This window comes from Sinocyclocheilus anshuiensis, unplaced genomic scaffold (genome assembly GCF_001515605.1).
Source record: "Sinocyclocheilus anshuiensis isolate Anshui unplaced genomic scaffold, SAMN03320099.WGS_v1.1 scaffold63, whole genome shotgun sequence".
NCBI classification, from domain to species: Eukaryota; Metazoa; Chordata; class Actinopteri; order Cypriniformes; family Cyprinidae; genus Sinocyclocheilus; species Sinocyclocheilus anshuiensis.
Window position 1 is genome coordinate 5,300,362 of NW_015552625.1, and position 23,420 is coordinate 5,323,781.

At 35.8% G+C, this 23,420-nt stretch overlaps 1 protein-coding gene across 2 annotated transcripts; it reads left to right on the forward strand.

The window, feature by feature from the left end:
- Positions 1-1,992: 1,992 nt before the first annotated feature.
- gabra2a (gamma-aminobutyric acid type A receptor subunit alpha2a) lies at positions 1,993-19,848 on the forward strand. Of its 2 annotated transcripts, none has more exons than XM_016457891.1 (10): positions 1,993-2,400; positions 2,772-2,890; positions 6,576-6,691; positions 7,659-7,726; positions 11,882-12,102; positions 13,272-13,354; positions 13,451-13,594; positions 13,688-13,840; positions 15,908-16,110; positions 18,337-19,848. In XM_016457891.1, exons 1-10 carry the CDS (start codon positions 2,314-2,316, stop codon positions 18,631-18,633), a joined length of 1,491 nt encoding a protein of 496 aa, XP_016313377.1. In that variant the 5' UTR covers positions 1,993-2,313; the 3' UTR covers positions 18,634-19,848. The 2 variants fall into 2 exon arrangements, with proteins under 2 accessions (XP_016313377.1, XP_016313378.1); XM_016457892.1 differs by having other exon boundaries at positions 2,330-2,400; positions 2,806-2,890.
- The last annotated feature ends 3,572 nt before the right edge of the window (positions 19,849-23,420 follow it).

Consider the following 23,420-nt stretch of genomic DNA (forward strand, 5'->3'; position numbering starts at 1 on the left):
AACCAATATTGCTTGGTGTTGAAAGATAGAATAGGCACTTTACATTTGTAACAATATGTTGTATTTACTTTGGTTTCAGAATATGATCTGACCAACATTGTGCTGCAGGATTTTTTCAGGGTCTTACAGTTCACTTATTTTTAAAAAAGAAAAAGTTTCCCAAGAGTATCCTGAGCTTAAAGCAATAGCTCAATCCAAAATTTATTTAGTGTTTTTCTGAAAATTTACTCACCCTCAGGCCATCCAATGTAGACGAGTTTGTTTTGAAATGATGGTTTCTGAAGGATTTGTTTCTTACAAACACACTGCTTTTCACTTCACAACACATTAATTGATAGACTGGAGCTGGGTTGTGGATTATTGTGATGTCTTTATCTGCTGTTGGTCTCTCATTCTGATGGCACTCATTCACTGCAGAGAATCCATGGTGAGCAAGTGAAAAAATGCAAAATTTCTCCAAATCTGTTCTGATGAAGAAGCAAACACATACATATGGGATGGCCTGAGTACATTTTAAACCCAAGAGCACAGTGCTGAAAGACTACTGGGCTACAGCACCACCACACAGGTAACCTGTTATGCATCCATCCTAAACTGGCAACTCCAGGAGAAAGAGGATAGTTTTGAGCAATATTGGAAAATGTTCGTATGAGCTGAAGAAGTTTTGTGAAAAGACTGAGACTAAACAATATGGGCAGTAACAAAAAATGCACGTTATCTTTCTCTCAGTAATCAGTGATGTTTATGTGTTTGTCTGAAGACACATACATGTTTAAGTATGTGTATGTTTAAGTATGTTGTATATATGCATTTTATGTGCTTGGGTCTTGACATTTTGCTTATGTTCCCTGTCAGTGTTTCAGCTTTCTGTACATTCTGCCCACAGAGCTTGTCTGGATCTCTGGCAATAAATTTTATATGTCAGAAAATGTCAACAAAATAGTATAAAAATAGTTCCTTCCTAGAGTATTATCCATTGCAACAGACACAATTAAATGCTAAATAAAGCTGTTTTTGTGTGTAAACAAACAAGTAAAAATACATAGGCCTAGGTTTTTCTATATCAAGTTAATACCTTTAATGTTACGAGTTGGCTGCTTGTTGGTTTTCATAGACAAGAATTGCTCATTTGGTACTGCACCTGTCTACAATGTCAACCGCTTTGACATAATGTTTTTTACATGATAATTTGACAAAGACTAAACGATGGATGCAAGAACCTTATCTTCAGAAGTGAAGTATGACAGGGATTATGTTAAATAGAACCGAGACATGATAGAGATGTGAATCTCTTTCACACTTCAAATGTGGTCTCTATACTTGGATTGGTACACCTGATGTGAGATTGTGATTACCTGTACATATACAGTATAAAGTAAATTGTATTCAGCAAGGACACATAAAATTGATCAAATATAATGTTATAATGTTTATGATGTTAAAAAAGAATTCTATTTCAAATAAATGCTGTTCTTTTGAACTTTCAATTCATCAAAGAATTAAAAAAAATATATATCACGGCTTCCACAAAATAAATAAATAAATAAACAAACAAGATGATGCTGAAAATTCAGCTTTGTCATCACATGAATGAATTACATTTTAAAATATATTACAATTAAAACGTTATTTTAAAATGTAATAACATTTCACAATATTTCTGTATTTTTAATCAAATAAATGCAGCCTTGGTGAGCTTACAGACAGCTAACATCAGCAGAACATCTAATAAATACTATGCTGAAGTTTAATTAAATTTATTTTGAATAATATTGGCAACCATTTTGGTGACCAGTGACTTCCTTTGCTTGGACAAAATAAATACCGATACATTTTTCCAAAATATCTTTTCTTATTTTCCACAAACAATGTCATACAGGTTTGGAACGACATAAGGGTGAGAAATGGCAGAATTGATTTATTAGTTAGTACTATTATTTATTTAACCCAACAGGTGGAATAAATGTAATTGATGTGTAGTCCTGATGTCCATGCGCTCTCCAGTGGGCAAATGTGTGAGCTGTGCTGGCTCTAGGACCCGGTGTCCCCTCTGGCGTCTTTTGGCTACTTGATGCTCTCAGTCTCCAGGCTCACGCCTAGGCTATATGGATTTCATACAAGCCGCTTCAGCCCTCACATGAGCATTTTAGGCTATACAGACGGATTGTGTGTCTTGACTCTTGGTGACCAGGGGACGCCTCTGGATTGTTTCCGTAAAGATTCATAGAAGAAGGCATATCTCACTTATCAGTAAGCTCACGTGCCAGTCTATATGCCTTTGCGCGCGCCCTGGGAGTTTCCGTGAATCTACGGATGAGACGCCTCTGGAAGCGTGAGCGCGAGGGGCACAACTTTTCTTGTTTCTTTGTCTCAAAGGAGCTGCGCTTCAGTGAAACGAAGGTAATTTGTTGTGTATTTTGCAATTTTTGTTTGGTTTTGTAAATTATCGATCAGTTTCCTGGGGCTGTGAACATTTTGAACATCTAAACTTAGTGACAGCGACAGTTTTATACATGATTCTTCTTCTGTTTGAACAGTTTTAATTGATCTCATTTAAAATGTAAAGACGCCGTAGGTATGGCTGTTATATTTGCAACAGTTTCAAAATGTAAAACTTTTGAAACACAAAGGCTGGCTGTCTGGCTCCAGCTTTTGACCATTAGTGCGCGCTCGGGAAATATGCCTGTGCGCAAACGCAAAACGCTTACAAGCAGAAATAAATGTCACTGTATGTTTTGCCTTGATTCATTCTCATATAAATAATTTTTAAGGCTGACCTGAAGACTGAAATAACTTCTTTGGCAGGGAATAACTCAACAATGAATCGGCTATTGGGTCATTCGCATGGATTTCTAATCTACCTGTTTCTGCTGGCTTTATGGCGTGCATGGTAAGCAAAACAAAATACTCTTTTTTTTTTTTCTCAAGAGAGCGCGCGTTTTTTTCCCCAAGATAAAGCCCAATAAACGTGTGGTTATCACCACCGCTCTCTCCCTCTTTTTCTGTTTCAGAGTCAGTCAAAAAGCTTTTTGGTATGATTGTCACCATTTACAATATTGCCAGAACAAAACAGTATAATTATATATTAAAATAGACATAAATAAATAGCCTAGTGTAAAGTTAATATCACATCATCCAGAATTCAAAATCTGTCATAATTTACTCACCCTCATGTTGTTCCACATTTGTATAAGGTAAGGTAAGGTAAGGTATACTTTATTGTCCCCACAGGGAAATTTGTCTTGGGCTCCAAAAACAGCCACTGCATCACCACATTTAAACAATACATAACACACACTAATAAACAACCATCTCAATAAAACATTGATAAAAACACATGCTACTGTTTAGTGCCTTAGTTGCCGAAGGAATTAATTAATTCTTAAACCTATTAAGTCTGCACCTCGGCATTCTAAATCTCCTTCCTGATGGTAACATTTCAAATTCTGGATTCAAAATGTGCGTTGTATCATTTAAGATCTTGTATCCCTCCCTAAGCACCGACTTTTCATACAGGGTCTGGAGATAAGAATGCTCCTTCATGCCCACAATCTTCATGGCTATTCGAATAAGCTGTGTAAGCTTAGTCTTTAACTGCACTGTCAAGTTACCATACCAAAGATGAATTCCATATCGAATCATCACATTCTCCAGTACAGCTTGATAGAACAACCACATGATCTTACTGTTAACACCAGAGTCTCAGCCTTCTCAAGAAATAGTTTCTGATGTAACTTGGAACACAGACTTTCAACATGTACATTCCATGTCAATGAACACTCAAGATGAATACCAAGGTATTTGTAAGAGGACACCTGCACAATAGGAACATTATGGATAAAAACTGGACTGTGATCTCCAATTGACTTGGGATCAAAGATCATCTCCTCGGTTTTCTTCACATTGACAACAAGATGGTGCGCATCACACCACTCCACAAACTGTTTAATTTCATCATAATAAGATGATATATCTTGGTCTTTGTATAACAAACTAAGTATGGCTGTGTCATCACTGAATTTTACAACATAGTTGTTGGTGGCTTTCCTCACACAACCGTTTGTGTACAATGTGAAGAGGACTGGGAGCTCACACATCCTTGTGGGGCTCCTGTACTAATGAATTTGGAATCCGATATTATCCTATTAACCTTTACCTGTTGTGTTCTATTTGTTAAAAAGTAAAAGTACCACTTAATAATAAGTGGATTTACCTGCATCTTCTTTAATTTATCCAACAGTAAATAAGGCTGTAGTGAATTAAAATCTGAACTAAAATCAATAAAAAAGGAGGCGTGCGTATGCCTTAGTGTCCTCCAAATGCTTCAAAACTAAACGAGTGATACCTCCTACTGCATCCTCCGTGCTCCTTCCCTGCTTATAGGCAAACTGCCATGGATCTAGCTGTGGTGTCACTTCATTTTTCAGTAAGGTCACCATGTATTTCTCAAAACATTTCATAACGATCGAAGTTATCGCTACAGGTCTATAATCATTATTCTCAGATGGGTGTGGTTTCTTAGGGATTGGGGTAATCACAGATTTTTTCCAAAGTGCAGGAACTCTGTGTAAATCCAGTGAATGTTGGAAAAGTGTACACCAAACTGGAGTAAGTTCTACTGCACAAGTTTTTAAAAGGCGGACAGAAATCCCATCCAGACCTTTAGATTTCTTTGTACACAACTGACGAAACAATAACTGCACTTTGGTACTGTCTACCTCCAGTCTAGTATCCCCAACATATACCAAAGAGTCTACAATTAGATTGCATTCATCCAAAAAATCCTGTGTTTCAAACCGAAGGTAAAAATCATTCAGCTTATTTGCTTTAGCAAACTCATCCATTACACATATCGTCTCGGTTACGTATGTAACCCTCGTTCTCTGAAGGAGGGAACGGAGACGTCACGTCGTGACCAATTCGTCGGTCACGACGTGACTCGTAGTGACCGACTGAAAGGGAAACGTGGTTTACTTGGTTCCATATTTGTAACAACTTTCATAGTGTTCCACATATTTTTAGAGTTCAGGGTAGTAAAATTATACTCAATCATATCTTTCTGTCGTCCCCTAGCTTGCCTTAACTGACAATTAAGCTCTTTTTGTATGATTTTCAACTCAACATAATCTTTGTTTTTAAATGCAGTTTTTTTTCCAATTAATGCAATCCTTCAGCTCTTTAGTTATATACGGCTTATTGTTCGGATATATGATAACATTCTTTTTAGTAAGTACATTATCCACACAGAAGTTTATGTAGTCCGTAATAGTCTCCGTAGTCTCATCAATGTCCATGTTATTAAAAACATCTAAATCTGTGCATAGGAAACAACCTTTTAGTCTTTCTATAGCGTCATCTGACCACACTGTTACTTCTTTCACTACTGGTTTGCTACGTTTGAGCATGGTTTTATATGTAGGAATGAGGTAGATGGTATTGTGGTCAGCATTGGCCAAAGGTGGTTTAGATCTGGCCTCATAAGCCTTTTTAATGTTCCCATAGCACTCGTCCAGGATTCTATCCTCCTGTGTAACTTTCTTCTGTGGAATATAAAATACATTTGGAGAAATGCCGTTTATGTTTCGTTTTATGTTCATACAACGGAAGTCAGTGGTCACCAATACTTTTTGGTTACCAACAGTTCTCAAAAAATCTTCCACAGAAGAACATCAGTCATACATGTTTGGAAGGACACGAGGGTGAGTAAATGATGACAGAATTTTCATTTTTAGGTGAACTGTCCCTTATACTGTATACACAATTAAATCACGATTTAAAGGAATGTTCTGAGTTCAGTGCAGTTAATCTTAATAGACAGCATGTTGAATTACCACCACAGATAATCATTTTTATAATATCATCATAATATCATCAAAAATCATAATTAAGGCAACTTGGAATAAAGTAAATAAGACTAAGAAGGCAACAAATGCACATTTTTTTCCACAATTATATTATATATACATACATGTGATACATAAGACTAGTGTGATACAATCAACAGAAATGAGTAAAATATTTCTGCAAACTGACACCACTTGCGTTACGAAACGTTACACTAACCCTGATGTCTTAATGAGGAATTCAGTTTTTTTTTTTTAAATACTAAATTCAAACTTTGATTGAATTATTTTCTGTGGTAACTGACATTGAAAATACTTGTGATTGACCTTAATTTATACTGAACATTTCTGTAATGCTAGTCAGTTGCAACTACATTATGGCAGTATGTCAATTTCAACTTTATTTTTTTGAAAAAGTCAATATTTTCATACATACTTATGTTCACAAAATAAATAATAAAAAAAAAAAAGCTATTATAAAAACTTGTATGTAAATATGCATGCACCTAGAGGGAATCATTAATAGATTGGCCGTTTGGAGACAAGTTTGCTAAGATGAAGTCTCAGGTGTTTTGGTACAGCTGTCATGTTTGTGATTTTGCCAGATGGTCGTCCTCTCATAACTTTATGGGACAAGGTTTGTAGAGAACAGCTTTTTCTGCATGCAACTCTGTAGCCTACAGTATATGTTTATGTAACAGACTTTTGAGATGCCAGATGTATCTTGTGTAGTTCTGAGACAGATGTATCCGGCTCAGATGCCTTTAAAAACAACATTACCCTCTTCACACGGATCTTGGACCGACTGCTTGATGGCTACGACAATAGGCTGAGACCTGGTCTTGGAGGTAAGAACACCTAGGGAATTAGTGCTGCGTCACATTTCCTGAAGTTGATATTACAGTTATATGCACTTTATGATGTACTAATAAGCAAAATTACTGTGATTGTGTTGTTTCTGTTTAGGAATTTTATAAATAGCACAACAAGAAAAAAAAAATGATGGCTGAAATCAGTAAAATGTGTCATTATGTGTAAAACATTTAAGGGACTCATTGTTTATGTGCATTGTCACTCTGACCTGATTTTACCACTGATAAACTAATTATAATGAGGTGTTGATGACCTGAGAAATTTCGAGCCACGCCTGACTGAATAAGCCAGCAATCTCATCTCCACTTAACAATCAACAAACCCTGCCTGTGTAGTCTGCCAGTGTTAATATGTATTTATGTGGCCCCTGCTATTGTTTGGAAGCTCTGAGCTTGGTAACATAAAAGACATCATGGATCGAGTGACGCCCACCATGAGGCAAATAGATTTCTTGTGAGTTTCCTTTTTGAGATTTAGAGAGACTAGCACACAAAAACGCATTCACAGGAGTCAGTGGACATGCGGTCGAGCCAAGAGCCAGAATGAAGTGTTGCCATGGTTCCACTAAAGATAAGCTAAAGTAATAGTGCACTCAGATAAAAAAATAATTTTTTCATCTTTTTTTCACCTCTATGTCATTTGAACCCCAAATTAGTTTCCCTTCATCTGTAAAACACAAAGGAGATCTCAGGCAGAATATCAGAGCTTCTGTTTTCCATCCAGGAAAGCATATGCTGATTTATCAAGCTTCAAAAAACACTGTCATAAAAGTACACATGACTCATCTGCTATATTCCAAGTCTTCAGTAGTTTTATGTGAGGAGCAGGCTGAAATTTAAGTCGTTGACAACCATATAGCACATTATACTTGAGTAGACTTAGATGAGGAGTTCCTGGTTGATAACATTGTAATTTGGAGTTTAATTTTGCTGTGCAACATAGATCGAGTGACAGAGGTGAAGACTGATATCTATGTAACCAGTTTTGGACCAGTATCAGATACGGACATGGTAAGACATCCCTCTTCTCACATCAGATGATTTGTGTGCTGTATAGTGAGAGTCAAATAATATTTATCAGAAATATTTTATATTTTCCTGTTGGTTATCTCACTTTTTCTCCTTTTATACCACATCATCTCTCTACCTCAATCCTTGTTTTCCATCTGTTGTCTATTCATAGCATTTGGTACCTGCTGCTGGCTAAAAGCTTTTCTCAGTACTCTTCTTTTTCCCCAATTCACACTGTCTGCTCTCAAATATTTAGAATAGAGAAAAAGATGGAAGAAAAGGGATTTTTCATTCATTCATTCATTCATTATGTATCATCTTTTACTGGCCAGTAGTGTGTTTTCTAAACCCCACTGAACACTCTCACTATCCTGTACTAGAAAATTCTCTGTTCGTAAAGACTGTATTATGTCAGGACGATCATCACACTGGGTATTTCTGTCATGTTTTTTTTTTCTGGGTGCTCTTGGGAAATCATGATTTTTGAATCTGCAGTTCTCCAGTCATCACCTGTGATGAGTAACCTGTCAGAATCTAGCAAGAGATTTGCATTATTTTGTAAATAATATCAAACACATCACTGCTCTATTACTTCTCTCTACAGGTTTCCACAGTATTAATTTGTGAAAGTTGTGCATCCTAAATAATGTTTAAATGTATGGTACCTTATTAAGTTTCTTACACTCATCAAGGCTGCATTTATTTGATCAAAAATATAATAAAACAGAAATATTGTTAACTATTATTACAAGTTCAAATACCGGTTTTCTATTATTTCAGTATATTTCATAATATATTAACTAATTTTAATATATTTTAAAAAGTAATTTGTTCCATTACTCCAGTCTTCAGTGTCACATGATCCTTCAGAAATCATTCTAATATGCTGATTTGGTGCACATGAATTTGCTGCTTACTATTATTTTTAGTGTTTTTATGAAAACCATGGTACATTTGTTTCAGGATTCTTTGATGAATATAAAGTTCAAAAGAACAGCATTAAAAATAGAAATCTTTTGTAACATTATAAATGCCTTTACTGTCACTTTTGATTGACTGAATGTGTCCTTGCTGAATTAAAGTATTAATTTCTAAAAATAAAAATAAAAATAAATCAACAAAAAAATCTTACTGACCTCAAACTTTGAAATGGTATTGTAGATATATAAATTATGGCCTATACAGATTACAACATTAAATGTTAACAACTAAGATGATTGATGCTATAACTATACTGCTAAAAAACTGAATCCAGACCGTTTACAATGTAATATCCAGGATAGTTGGATTTCTTGACATTGATTTTAGAAGAAAGTTTGAAATAGAAAAAAATGATTGCTATATTTTCAGCTATGCTCTGACCAACAGTGAATTTTAAAGGGGTCATGAACTGCCTTTGTTTTTTATTTTGTACTGTTCTCTGAGGTCCACTTATAATGTTATCAAGATTTTTAGATCAAAAAACATCATAATTTAGAAGTAGGCCTAATAGGCTATTTTTCTGTCCTGTTTTTAACCCACCCATCTGATTTTAGAATCTGAAAGAAACACACACTGCTATGATTGGCTAACAGTTGTGAAAACGTTTGACAGTACATCCTTCATAGATGAATGCTGCCGTCATTTAGGTCAAAAACGCATAAATACTTATATTAAATGATCTGTAAGAAGAGACAAAGCAATAGTGACCACATAATAAAAACAGTGACATTACTGTCGGATCCAATATACACTGAACAAAATTATAAACGCAACACTTTTGTTTTTGCCCCCATTTTTCCAAAAACAAAAGTGTTGCATTTATAATTTTGTTCAGTGTAGTTGGCACAGCCTCGTCTTTTAGTTTGACTCTTTCTGAAAATCCTGTGTCGAATTGTGCCTTGTTTGTAAACGAATCCAGGGTAAAATTAAGTGAACAAAGGACCAAGTTCACGGTGACGCGGTCTGAAAGTGACGCGGTCTGGAACTTCATTAAAAATTGCCTCTCTTGTTACTTACACTTCGTGCGCGAATTGGTGGGCGAGGCTAAACAGGCATGACGTAGAAGCAGGCATTGATCTTCTTCTGCGGAGGCAGTGTTTATCCGAGCCCGGTCTAATGAAAATGCTTATAAATAGTACGCCAAATAAAAACAAAAACTCGTGGTATTGATACATAAAAATTACTTTGGCGTGCATATGATACGCACGTGTTTGACGTGCATATGATACTCAGTTTTTGCGTACATATGATACGCATCTACCTCACAACCCTAATCCTACCCATTACGTAGCATATACACGCCAATGTCAAATTTTGCATATCAATACTGCGAGTTTTTGTTTTTATTTGGCATACTATTTATACGCACTTTCATGAGATCGGGTTGGTTTATCCACACTTTTACGTCATAAAGTGGCACATTCCACAACCTGTCATTTTGGAAGACTGGTTTCAATATAAGCTCATTTTAGACTAGCGAGAAAGTTTTGAGCTCTGACACCTACAGAATGTTTTTATAGCACAATGACCTCTTATATGTCAAAAGATCAAGAGAATTTTGATTTCTCAGTTCATGACCCCTTTAAAGAATTAATAATATTGCTGTAACTGATCCTGATATGGTCAAAGATATACTAAATCTTCAGTAAATCTTGCTTTTTGCCCACTTCCTTTTGAACGATCAGTCTAGTGTTCCACAATTTCATGTTCATTTGAACATTATAATGCCTTAAAATAGACATACTATGGAGGATCACATAAGCAGGTTATTTTTTTTCAGTTTTACTGTGCCACTCCCTTCAGGCCGTGTGGTTATGATATGACAGAATGGAAAGTGACAAGTATTGTCTTTTTGCTTGAGGAGTTCTCCTGCATAACGGAGGGTAATGTTGCAAGACGTTAGCAAGAATATCAAATGACCAGACAAGCTTTCCTCAAAGTTTGTCCGAGATGAAGGTTTTAGATTTTATAATGGTACTGGAATTAACTTAGTATGGACCCATAATAGGTTTGTTCCATACAGTATGATTGTGACACTGTGAAAGCTGATGGAGGATGGATGGAAGAATGAGAAGGAAATTTAGCATTACAGATGGGCTCTGTGAGTGCAGGGGAGCCCTGGCGCTCCAGTGACAGCATGTACTGCCACACAATATTATCTTTCCTGTATGAGTGTGGGAGTGAATAAGTATTATCTCTTACGTACATAACATTGTGTTTTTCTGTCTCTGTGCTGCCATGGAAACTGGATGCCCGCCTTCACCCCGGGGGTCGGTGCATGGCAGCGCAGTGCCCGAGGGATTGGGATATAATGCAGTGATGTGAAGCGCTTCTGACACTTTGCCACTTTCTAGTACTATAGAGAGGAAGATGAAACACTCATTATACACAGACAATGAACATATTGAGTGAACTGAAAAGTTGCTGGCACTTACTGAGGGAGCCCATTCAGTCTTAATTTTAATACTTTTCTTTTAGCTGTCATTTAAAGATTTACAGCGACATCCAGTGTCTGAGACCACATTGAATATCTGAGATTTAAAATCAAATTTCAGTTGCATTTGTACATAACATACCTGTACACACAAATACCATCTATTGTCCATTTAGTATATTGTGTATATTTTCTTTAAATATTTTTTGTATATTGTTATTTCCTATTTACCTATTTTTATTATTTTTATTATCCGTGTCTTGTCTGTCACTGTCATTCTGTTGTGCTGTGGAAGCTTCTGTCACTAAAACAAATTCCTCATATGTGTAAATATACCTGGCAATAAAGCTCTTTCTGATTCTGATTAAATCTAGAAATAAATGATATGCCATTAAAGCAAAAAAGTAGGACAAATAAATACTACAAGTATATTTTAATACTCCTAAAATATACACTACTATTCAAAGGTTTAGTGTCAGTAGGATTTTTTCTTTCGATGATGAATGACATTTTTGTTTTAATAAATGAAACTCAACCTTTCAAGTGGTTATCCTGATAATATATTTTTTAATAAAACCAAATTGAAATAGACTAACAGCAGCATTTAGACTTTGGATCCCACACTGAATGAAAATATATTTTCTGTGTCAGGTATATTTTGTCTTATGCACACATCGGCACTGAAGAATCTCTTGCACTCTTGCACTCTTATCTCCCCTGGTATTTTACTCCATTCTCAGGAATACACAGTGGATGTGTTTTTCCGTCAGCGCTGGACAGACGAGCGGCTGAAGTTTAATGGGCCAATGAACATCCTGCGTCTCAACAACCTGATGGCCAGTAAAATCTGGACTCCAGACACTTTCTTTCACAACGGCAAGAAATCTGTGGCTCACAACATGACCATGCCCAACAAACTACTGCGGATTATGGAGAACGGCACTCTACTGTACACCATGAGGTACCCCTGTACTAGAGTTATCAAATAAATGAATCAAAATAATTACATGATATGCTGATTAATTCATCAAACTATTCACAATCAATCACATATATCAATATTTGATAAGAAAAGTCCCCAAAATCAATATAACTGAAAGACATTACAAAAAGTGGCTTTAGAAGTCAAAATATTGTTTTATTTCCACTTCAACATATTTTCTTAAATGTATGTACATAATAAATATACACAGTACACACACATGTATTATGTAAACACAAACTTTTATTTTGGGTTTGATTAATCGCAATTAATTGTTTGACAGTCCTAATTTGTTTTTAATGTTTTTGAAAGACATCTGTTATGCTCATCGGTTGAATTTATTTGATCAAAAATACAATAAAACAATAATATTGTGAAATATTATGATTTCAAATAACTTTCTATTTTAATATGTTTTAAAATGTAAAATATTTCTTTGAATTTGCAGTAGATATCACTCATTTATTTGAAATAGACATTTGTGACCCTGGAGCACAAAACCAGTCTTAAGTCGCTGGGGTATATTTGTAGCAATAGCCGCAAATACGTTGTATGGGTCAAAATTATTGATTTTTCTTTTATGCCAAAAATCATTAGGATATTAAGTAAAGATCATGTTCCATGAAGATATTTTGTAAATTTCCTACCGTAAATATATCAAAACTTAATTTTTGATTAGTAATATGCATTGCTAAGAACTTCATTTAGACAACTTTAAAGGCGATTTTCTCAGTATTTTTCTCAGTATTTTTCCAGATTTCCAAATAGTTGTATCTCGGCCAAATATTGTCCTATCCAAACAAAGCTTATTTATTCAGCTTTCAGATTATGTATAAATCTCAATTAAAAAAAAAATTGACCCTTATGACTGGTTTTGTGGTCCATGGTCACATTTTTGTAACATTATAAATGTCTTTACTGTCACATTGGATTAATTTAATGCATCCTTGCTGAATGGAAGTATTTATTTCTTCAAAAAAATCTTATATATCATATAATTAACAGTAAGCTTGAATTGCTCTGATGGTGGGAAAATTCCTTTTTATACATGTTATGATTTTTATAACTAAATGTACTAAATTAATGAATTAAATTGACTGCCCTAGTAAGAACACATAATTTTGAGGGGTATTTATGTATTTGTGCAGGTTGACAGTGCAAGCTGAATGCCCAATGCATCTTGAGGACTTTCCAATGGACTTCCATTCCTGTCCACTTAAATTTGGCAGCTGTAAGCAAAAATGCTAATCATTTACTTTATTTCCCATGATGCTTAGTGTCTGTCTGTGCTTTGGGTTTTATTCAAATATATTGTGTCTGTGTGTAGATGCTTACACTCTGACGGAGGTGACGTATGTTTGGACACGTGATGCCACCTTATCGGTGGAAGTGGCTCCAGATGGTTCTAGACTTAACCAGTATGACTTAACGGGACATACTGTTGGCAAGGAAACCATCAAGTCCAGTACTGGTAAGACATTCGCAAGCAGTCACAAAATGATCTGGATCCATATGCACCTATCCATCGTTCTTCCCTCACTCGTGTTTCTCTCCTGCTGTGCAGGTGAATATACAGTGATGACTGCCCATTTCCATCTGAAGAGGAAGATTGGGTACTTTGTGATCCAGACGTACCTGCCTTGCATAATGACTGTCATCTTATCCCAAGTCTCTTTTTGGCTCAACCGAGAGTCTGTCCCCGCACGCACAGTTTTTGGTGGGTGAGCATGTGTTGTGTAATCAGAACATAATGTGGAAAGGTTTTTAATTCAGTTTACTATGGCACATATTTATTTGTTGGCTGTGTACATCTTTTCGATGAAAAATCAATTTAGCATGCTGATTTTGTAGTTCTGATTAAATTACTGATGCAGTCATGGGTAAAGCTGATGTAGAATGTGTGCAGTTTTTGATTTTCTCTAGCAATTTCAATTTCCTTCTGAACTCTAGGGATGAATTTGAAATGGCTGCGAGCGAAGGCAAACAGCTCTAAAAATTGGCCTCCGTGTGTATGTCTGTGTTTTTGTAGGTGAAAAATTTGCCCAGTTATGTGCATGAATGTGTGTATTTTTGTTCATTCAGTGGGAGGAAGCCTTAGCATCCAAAAACACATTTAAATTAAACACAGACTCGCAGGGGGAATTCGCTAAGAATGAAATGCTGATAGCGTCTTTTATTCACACGCTTTGTTGTGTTAGTGGCCAATTCACTAAAGGATTTATGCAAATGAGGTAAACACTCATGAATTGCTGAACGTAATTTGCACACCACAATTCTACATCTTGCATCAGTGCTCAGTTGCGGGGGGGATGCAGTAAACTACCCGTGTATGGTACACTTTACTGGGACTGTACAACATCACTCCACCACTGTGATACAGGCACCTACTGTAAATTGGCTCTTTAAAATGCTGGTTATATGATCATTTGGTCATCATTTGATTAGTTAATGCTGCCATGATGAAATAAAAAAAAAAAAAAAAAAAAAAAAAAAAAAAAAAAAAAAAAAAAAAAAAAAAAAAAAAAAAAAAAAAAAATGATCATTTGGTCATCATTTGATTAGTTAATGCTGCCATGATATGAAATAAAAAAAAAAAAAAAAAATGAATGGCAAAATTGAATTATGCACTGTGCAGCGCAGTACCAGCACAGATAGCAAATGGCTCAAGCAGATTGCACGTTTATTTATTTGCAGGAAAACTGCCAAAATCACAATGGTTTAACATTTGAAAATAAAGAAATTGTGTTGTGGTTTTACAGTTGTACTACTATATAAAATTAAATGATTTTTATTAACACCAAATTATTTTATTTTATAGTGTAAGTATAACACTATTACAATATATCTCTCACTATGACTGAATTTATTTGTTCAAAAATATAATAATACCAATTCTGTGAAATATTTAAATTAATTAATGTATTTTAAAATGTAATTTATTAAAGGAGCCATTATCCATTTATTTGAAATAAAAATCTTACATAATATTTAATCGATTTAATACATCCTTGCTAAATGAAAGTATTCATACAAATTATTACTATAGTCATACTGAATGGGTTAAGAACAGTAGGATGATTTTTCTTTCTAAACTGTGCACTTTATGGTTACTGAAAGAGGTTTGAACTGGTTCTTGTAATGAGTAAACTCAAATTTTTCAAGTTTTCCCCTAATCATTCTGCCATCATGGTATGTATTGCATTTAAACAGATCTTCAGAGTAAAAAGTCATTTTTTATAATTATAAAAGTCAATTTATTATTATTTTTATTTTCCTTGCAGATGCACTCCTGCATAAAATCACCCAAGTCATTCTAGAATGATTAATTTTTTGCAAACAAAGCTATTCAAATCATCTAGTGAAAATTCCTTTATTTATTGACCTGAAAGAAATGTCTTGAGTTGATTGAAAAGATAAAAGTGAGATGTTTGTACATTTTTGTGAATTTTCCTATGTTTTCTCCCTAATATCTGTTATAATGATGAATATATTTGGATTGATTGACTTTCCCTGAGGATGCAAAAATTCATTAAAATTGTTTACAAAAAACAGAAGATCATCTATATAAAATGAAGACAGGAGGTCCACTTAGGGCATATGACTGACTGCTGAAATGAACACAATTTCATTAGCCCAGGGCATTTGTGATTACACGTGTACATCTGTGCTGTCTCTTCCAGAAATGCGTGAACGGCATAGATGCTGGTAATTATCTGCAGTGAGGCATGCTGCACTAATGCGGTATATACAGCACTCAGTCTTTTTTGTTGATATTTTTGTCTAGGTGTGACTACAGTGCTAACGATGACCACTTTGAGTATCAGCGCTCGAAACTCTTTACCAAAGGTGGCCTATGCCACAGCCATGGACTGGTTCATCGCTGTGTGCTACGCGTTTGTTTTCTCTGCTCTTATCGAGTTTGCCACAGTAAACTACTTCACCAAGCGCGGCTGGGCCTGGGATGGCAAGAGCATTGTCAATGATAAGGTAACCATGACGACACAGACCGGGCTTTGATTTTGGAGTGGAGCACATCTGGTAGCTTTGATTGTTGTCATTGAGAAGAGGGGTTATTTATATGAGGGAATTCAACACTGTTGATTCAGCACAGTTAAAGGAAAAATTTACCCCAAAATTAAAATTGGCTGAAAATGTGCTCACCCTCAGGCCATCCAAGATGTAGATGAGTTTGTTTCTTCATCTGAACAGATTAGAAATGTAGCATTACGTCACTTGCTCACCAATGGATCCTCTGCAGTGAATGGGTGCCGTCAGAAAGAGATTCCAAACAGCTGATGAAAACATCACAATAATCCACAGGACTCCTGTTGCTTCTGATCAAAATACCAGTCCATAATCCATAATGACATTTCCTCCAGTAAAAAAGTCCACTTCCTGTTGTCCTCTCACATCAAAGTCAAATTTGTTTAGAATGGTTTTCGCTTGTAAACTGTGTTTGATCTGTGCATATTTCTCTCCTAACTGACCGTTCTCAAATAGCTTGATTGACAGGCGATCTGACCAATCAGAACGCGGATATTATGTGCCGCCGCTGCTATCCACCATCTTGCCCGACATCTTACACCAGCGCTGTATGCATGGCTTGCAGTGCTTAAAGGGATACTCCACCTCAAAATGAAAATTTTGTAATTAATCACTAACCCCCATGTCGTTCCAAACCCGTAAAAGCTTTCCGAAGACAAACTAAGCTTTTACGGGTTTGAAACGACATGGGGGTAAGTGATTAATGACAAAATTTTCATTTTGAGGTGGCGTAACCCTTTAAGTTAAAATACTGAGTGTTAAATAATAAAATAATGTTAAAACGTGTGCTCTTATCATTGTGAACAAAATCCCGTGAACGTCACCCCGAACGGGAGCTGTATATGCACTCATCTGTTTTCAATGCAGCAAACCTCGCATTGCTTCATGTCATCTTCCCACTCATTAAACTATGACAGGTCCTTTACTGCAAAAAGACAGTCACTGCGACACTCTAAAGTGATGAAACTATGGCCCCATGTGCTTTTTAAAACCATTTTCATAGGTTTCATATTATATTGTCGGCTCGGAAATTATGTAAATGCGCATGCTCAGTAGCCGCAGCTGTAACATCATCTCTTTTAGCCTTAAAGGGGTCATATGATGCGATTTCAATTTTTCCTTTCTTTTTGGAGTGTTACAAGCTCTTGGTGCATAAAGAAGATCTGTAAAGTTGCAAAGACTAAAGTCTCAAATCCAAAGAGATATTCTTTATAAAAGTTAAGAGTCAACCACGCCTACCTAAAACGGCTCGTTCTAACACGCCCCCACATATCTACGTCACGATGTGGGAAGATTTGCATAACGCCGCCTTCATAAATACTTTCTGATGCTTATTCATGTTCATTTCGTGCATTAAGTACATATGAAAATACAATTGGTTCACGTGTTTGAACTAGGTAATACAGTGATCTGTCACGACAAATTAAAGAGCCACAAAACGGTATTTATCGTTTAAATTTCTTTAAAAATGACAAAATTTGAAAGCTGAGAGTCCTGAGACCTTGTTTCATAGCAGAAGTAACCTGCTCTGTCTTGTCTGTTGGTGCGTTGTCAGTTTCCTCTTTGCTCTGCGACTGAGATGTATTTTTCACTGCGTGAGAACATGATGTGTGTAGTGTGAGAGCGGCATTGTTTGTCGGGGATGGCAACGGTAACTAAGGAGAGTGGGTCTTTGCGAACGGTCAATTCACACGAGACAACTTTTTCACTGGAGAAAGCTATATTATGGACAGAGGCTAGTTTTAACAGGAAGCAATGGTTTGAAGTTAAAAATGGATTTATGTCTTAATGATAGATGTAGCTTTTCACATCCCAAGATGTTAATTGATGGATTGGAGTGGTGGAATACTTGTGAATTATTGTGATGTTTTCATGACTCTCATTCTGACGGCACCCATTCACTGCAGAGCATCCACTGGTGAGCAAGTGATGTAACGTTACATTTCTCCAAATCTGTTCCGATGAAGAAATAAACTCATCTATATCTTGTATGGCCTGAGGTTGAGTACATTTTCAGCAAATTTTCTTTTTTGAGTGAACTGTACTTTTAAACTCCCCATCATTTTGAACGCTGTCTGACATTGTGTGTTTCTTTTTTAATACTATTATAAGCTTAATGCCATTGACTGATTATGTAACATTGTGTTAACTAATTCCTTCTGACTTCAGAAAAAGGAGACGTCCGTTATTAAAAAGAATAACGCATATGCAGTCGCTGTGGCAAACTACGCGCCCCACATTGCAAAGGACTCTGCTCTGCCCACTGTCTCAAAGAGCGCTACAGCGGAGCCCAGTAAAGCTCAGCCAGTGGCTAAAGAAGCACTGAAGACCTTCAACAGCGTCAGCAAGATTGACCGTATGTCTCGCATCATCTTTCCAGTGCTTTTTGGCAGTTTTAACCTGGTTTATTGGGCCACGTATCTCAACAGAGAGCCTGGTGGTAAGAACATGGTGCCCTCCCACTGAGCCATTAGCTATTGCACATACAATCATTCCTCTACTACAAAATTATAATAGCAGTTTTTGTACAAATTCTTTAGTGTACTTTTGACGTATCTGTATGGCAGCATTCTGAAATGAATGCTTTTTACAGCCTCCTTACAATCTTACCACTGACAGGACAATTTAAAGAGCATCTTATCATACTTTAACGGGACAAATAAACTTATTTCCACAGCTTTATTTTTGTATGTCGTTGTGTGATTTCTGAGTATTTAACTGATTTTTCCTTGCCTTTTTATGCAGTGTTTACTGGCATTTTCATACAGACCTCTGTTTTTTATTTAACTACATTTGTGTATTATATATTTATAAAATATCAACCTCCTTATGTCAATGTCAGTATTTTGGCTAAATTATGAATTAAGCTCACAGGTATTGTGCATTAATGACATACTGTTTAAAATGAAAGGGCATACGTACATACTAAATGTGATAGCTGTGTTGTTTTGTCATAACTGCACTACAGTATCTGTAAGACAGATCACTGCACCTTTATATTGACTGATGTAGCATTTCAAGTCAAATTTAATATGGCACTTTATTTTCTGATTGCATATTAGCTTTCACGCACATAACGCAGCTGTGCATCTAATTCTCAGCCATAAGCAATGCACCATCAATGAAAGCGCACACCCACACATGGTTTAAAGGTAAATGATTCAATGAGTTTGTTTGAAGCACCACAGTGTTTTGTATTGTTGTGGACACTTTGATCCATGAGCACAGTCTCAAGTGGAATTAGCACTGCATTTGAGCCACTGCTGTTTCTTTGGTTCACAGTGAATGGAAAATGCTGCTGAGATTTTCCACATAGTTTGGGCAGATTTACATTTTTAATTTGCTTGGGTTGAAATGAGAGCAATATGTTGGTCTTCTGTATATGTTACTCAAACGGTGACGCTTCTAAGGTCCAGGCCACTGATACTCGCATTAGCTTAATGTTGCAACAGTGACATGATGTTGTTTATATGGTATTTTCAATATATGTCTATTGTAGCTTCATGATTAATGCAGCTAATGGTTGTAATGGGCTTCTCAGTATAATATATTCGCCTAATGACGCTATGAAAATGGGAATCAAAATGAACTGTTCGCTCAATATATCATCTGTCAAACATTTTCTGAATTTTCATTACTAACATCAACAATCCTGACAAGTGTAAACGCTTGAATGAACTACTGTGGGCTTACTTTTAACAGCTTTTCAATTTGCCTACTGTTCTCAGTTTTCTGCCTGGGCAAAGAGACAGCTCCCCTGTTGACTGAAATAAAGTGTTGTCAAAGCCAACATGGCTCACTCTCCTTTTGTGTGGATAATCGTGTTTGTGTCCCCTCCTTTTGCACTGTGCAACTCAAAAATGTCATGGTCCTTATTGCTAAAAAAAAACCTCTCAGCTTCACAACCGCACAGCACAAACCAGTGTTATTTTAATATCATTGAACTCCTTTTATAGTTTTTATAAAAATTTTGAAGTAATTTTTTGTTTGTTTTTATGTATTCTGTTTTCATATTAAATTAAACGTTTTAGTAATTTTGTTGTGTTTTATCATTTCTATTTAGGTTTTTTATGTCTTTACAGTTTTTTTATTCATTTTTATTTCATTTTTGTTTTTTTTAGTGCATCAAGTTAAAGGAATAATTCAGCCAAAAATGAAAATTTGCCGAAATTGTACTCATCCTCAGGCCATCCAAGATGTGGATGAGTTTGTTTCTTCATCAGAACTGCAGTGAATGGGGGCCGTCAGAATGAGAGTTCAAACAGCTGAGAAAAACATCACAATAATCCACAACTAAGTAGTCCACGCCATGCCACTCCAGTCCATCCATTAATGTCTTGTGAAGTGAAAAGCTGCTTGTTTGTAAGAAACAAATCCATCATCTAAGCATTTTAAGGTTAAACCATAATTTCTGGAAAAAATAATAGTTCATAATATATAATAACGCATCCTCCAGTGATAAAGTCCATCCCCTGTTGTCCTTTCACATCAGAATCAACCAAAATATTTGTTTAGAACTGTTTTGGACTTTTTGTGCTTGTAGACGGTGCTTGATCTGTGCATATTTTTCTCCTTATTGGAAAAGGCGACTTTTTCTCTGGAAAAAGCAATATGGATAGAGGATTTGTATTTTATCTGGAAGCAACTGTTTGAAGCTAAAGACTTGTTTTTCACTTCACAAGATGTTATTTGATGGAATGAAGTCGCATGGATTACTTGTGTTTTAAGTCTGATTCTGACGGCACCCATTCACTGTAGAGGATCCACTGGTGACCATGTGATGTAATGCTAAATTTCTCCAAATCTGTTTTGATGAACAAACAAACATCCACAGTACATCTTGAACTATTCTTTTCAACTAAAAACAGGGAATCTGGCTGAAATAAAATAAGTTTAAGGGTTTTTCAGTTAACATTTATTTTAGTCTACAAAATGTAACAAAAATGCTTTTATGGTTTTAGTTTAGTTAACTATAATAACCCTGGCACAAACCTAACTGCAGTCTAAATTTCACTCAGTGGAATGGCATTGTGAGCTGACGTAGTGCTAGTCAATACACATTGACAAGTTCACTGTGTGCTGGCTGCTTCTTTTATTTACCTGCTCTTAAAAGCCTGCATCTGGTCCAATCCACTAGACTGCCAATCCAGATTGTCTTTCTGCATTTCATTGCCTTTTTCATCCGTCTCTCCATTCTGTCTGAGAGCTTTTTGTGTAGCCTACTCTGCTTTGACTAACCAGCAGAATTTGAGATTAGCAGCGCTGAATGGAGAACCGGGAATCCATGCACATTTATCTAAGATCTTGCTTTAATAGCATAACGGTGGCGCTTCACAGCTCATTTCTTTTGGATATGGAATCGGTATCTGCCTGTATGCGATACAGCTGTCAATGCCCACACAAGGCTAAACAGAGGAAGACAGTACTCCATTAACCTCCCCTCACTCCTTTGCACCTTCTGGAAAAGCATATCTTTGGGTACAAACAAGCATCTGTCAGAACAGATGTGTCCACTTGTGCGCACAATCATAGCACACACAAACTCGACCAGAGGGGAAACTCAAAAACTAAGCTGGATTTCATTTATTGGCCCCTTTTAAGGTGGAACTGATGCAGACTCCTTGTCAGGTGGCATTAACAAAGTGTTCTGCCTTAAGCGACGTCTGTGAGGATGTCGTGAGGGTTTATCGGATGTGAAAGATCACAGAGGCAGAGCATCCAACCAAGTGTGTGCTTGCTTGTGTCTGGTAACAGGCTGAAGCTATTTGAAGCCTTCACAAACACTGCCTAACGTTTACAATGGATTCCTCAGCAACAATGTGCGTTGGGATGAAAGAGAAACAATATGAGAACAAAACAAAATAATTTATTCTTCCAAATAAAGGGAACTAATATGTATTTACTTCACCTTTGGCACCTGTTGAGAATGTTTAAACATCTATGTTATGTATGCAGAGCTGCTGCTCCAAATTATAATGGTTTATTTAATGAGAGTGTATTTCATTGTTTCCTAATTGCATTCCTCCTCTCCAACAGACTGACAATGTCACAGCGCTTTCCTTTCAAGATTTGATTTGTTGTCGCTTATGATAAATGAACAATCAGAGAGAACAAACAACTCAGTGGAATTAATGGCCGCTCAATAGGAATATATTGCAGCTATTGTTTTCTTTAGCGCATGGCATGCTCTCTTAACAGTACCTTGCTATAACAATGCTTTCTTTATTTTAAATAAAATAAAATAAAATAAAATTTCAGTTAGTTGCCAAGGCAACATTTCTACATTTAAACATTTTTGTGTACATTTTTTAAATATTTTTTTCAATCAAATATTTACCTTTAATTTTATTACAGAAAACAATTTTTAATACTGGCAATTGAATGGGAATATAGTTATTGCTTTATTTAGCACATGGACATGCTCTCTTTACAGTACTTTACTGTAATCTTTAATGCATGTAATCATTTACCTGAACAACATTAACATTAACATTTTTTTTGTATTTGAAATAAAATTAAATATGTGATAAAAAAACGTATGACTTACAAAAATGTTGAAATGTAGAACTGTTGCCTTGGCCAGTTTAATCTAAAGTACAAAAAATGTTACTAAAACTAAAATAATTAAAACTAAAATAAAAGTAAGTTCAAGTTAAATGGAAATATTCAAAATACTAAATAAGACAAAGGGGTGTAACAAAATTACCAGACATTAAAAACATATCATGAGACACTATGAAATTGGATGTGTAATGCATAGGAGCATAGGTCACCACAGGAGCAGACGGAAAATCAGATTTCATCTGTGCCTATGTTTATGCATGCATGTTCATGTGTGAGCTGAAAAAATAAAATGACAGAGATAAAAGGTTGCTAGATGGAAGATAAAAAAATAGGGGAAAGCGGGGAGAAATGGGGTTGGGATTCCTCTACAGAGAAACCAGCCGAGCATGAATAAGGAAGGAGTTGGTTGAGTTGCCTGGCAACAGAGGGGACATGCACATGGCTTTGGTGCTTAAAGCGTGTGACAGAACTTGACTGTTTGTTTTCTGTGTTTATGTAATATGTGTACTATATACAGTGGGTACGGAAAGTATTCAGACCCCCTTAAATTTTTCACTCTTTGTTATATTGCAGCCATTTGCTAAAATCATTTAAGTTAATTTTTTTTCCTCATTAATGTACACACAGCACCCCATATTGACAGAAAAACACAGAATCGTTGACATTTTTGCAGATTTATTAAAAAAGAA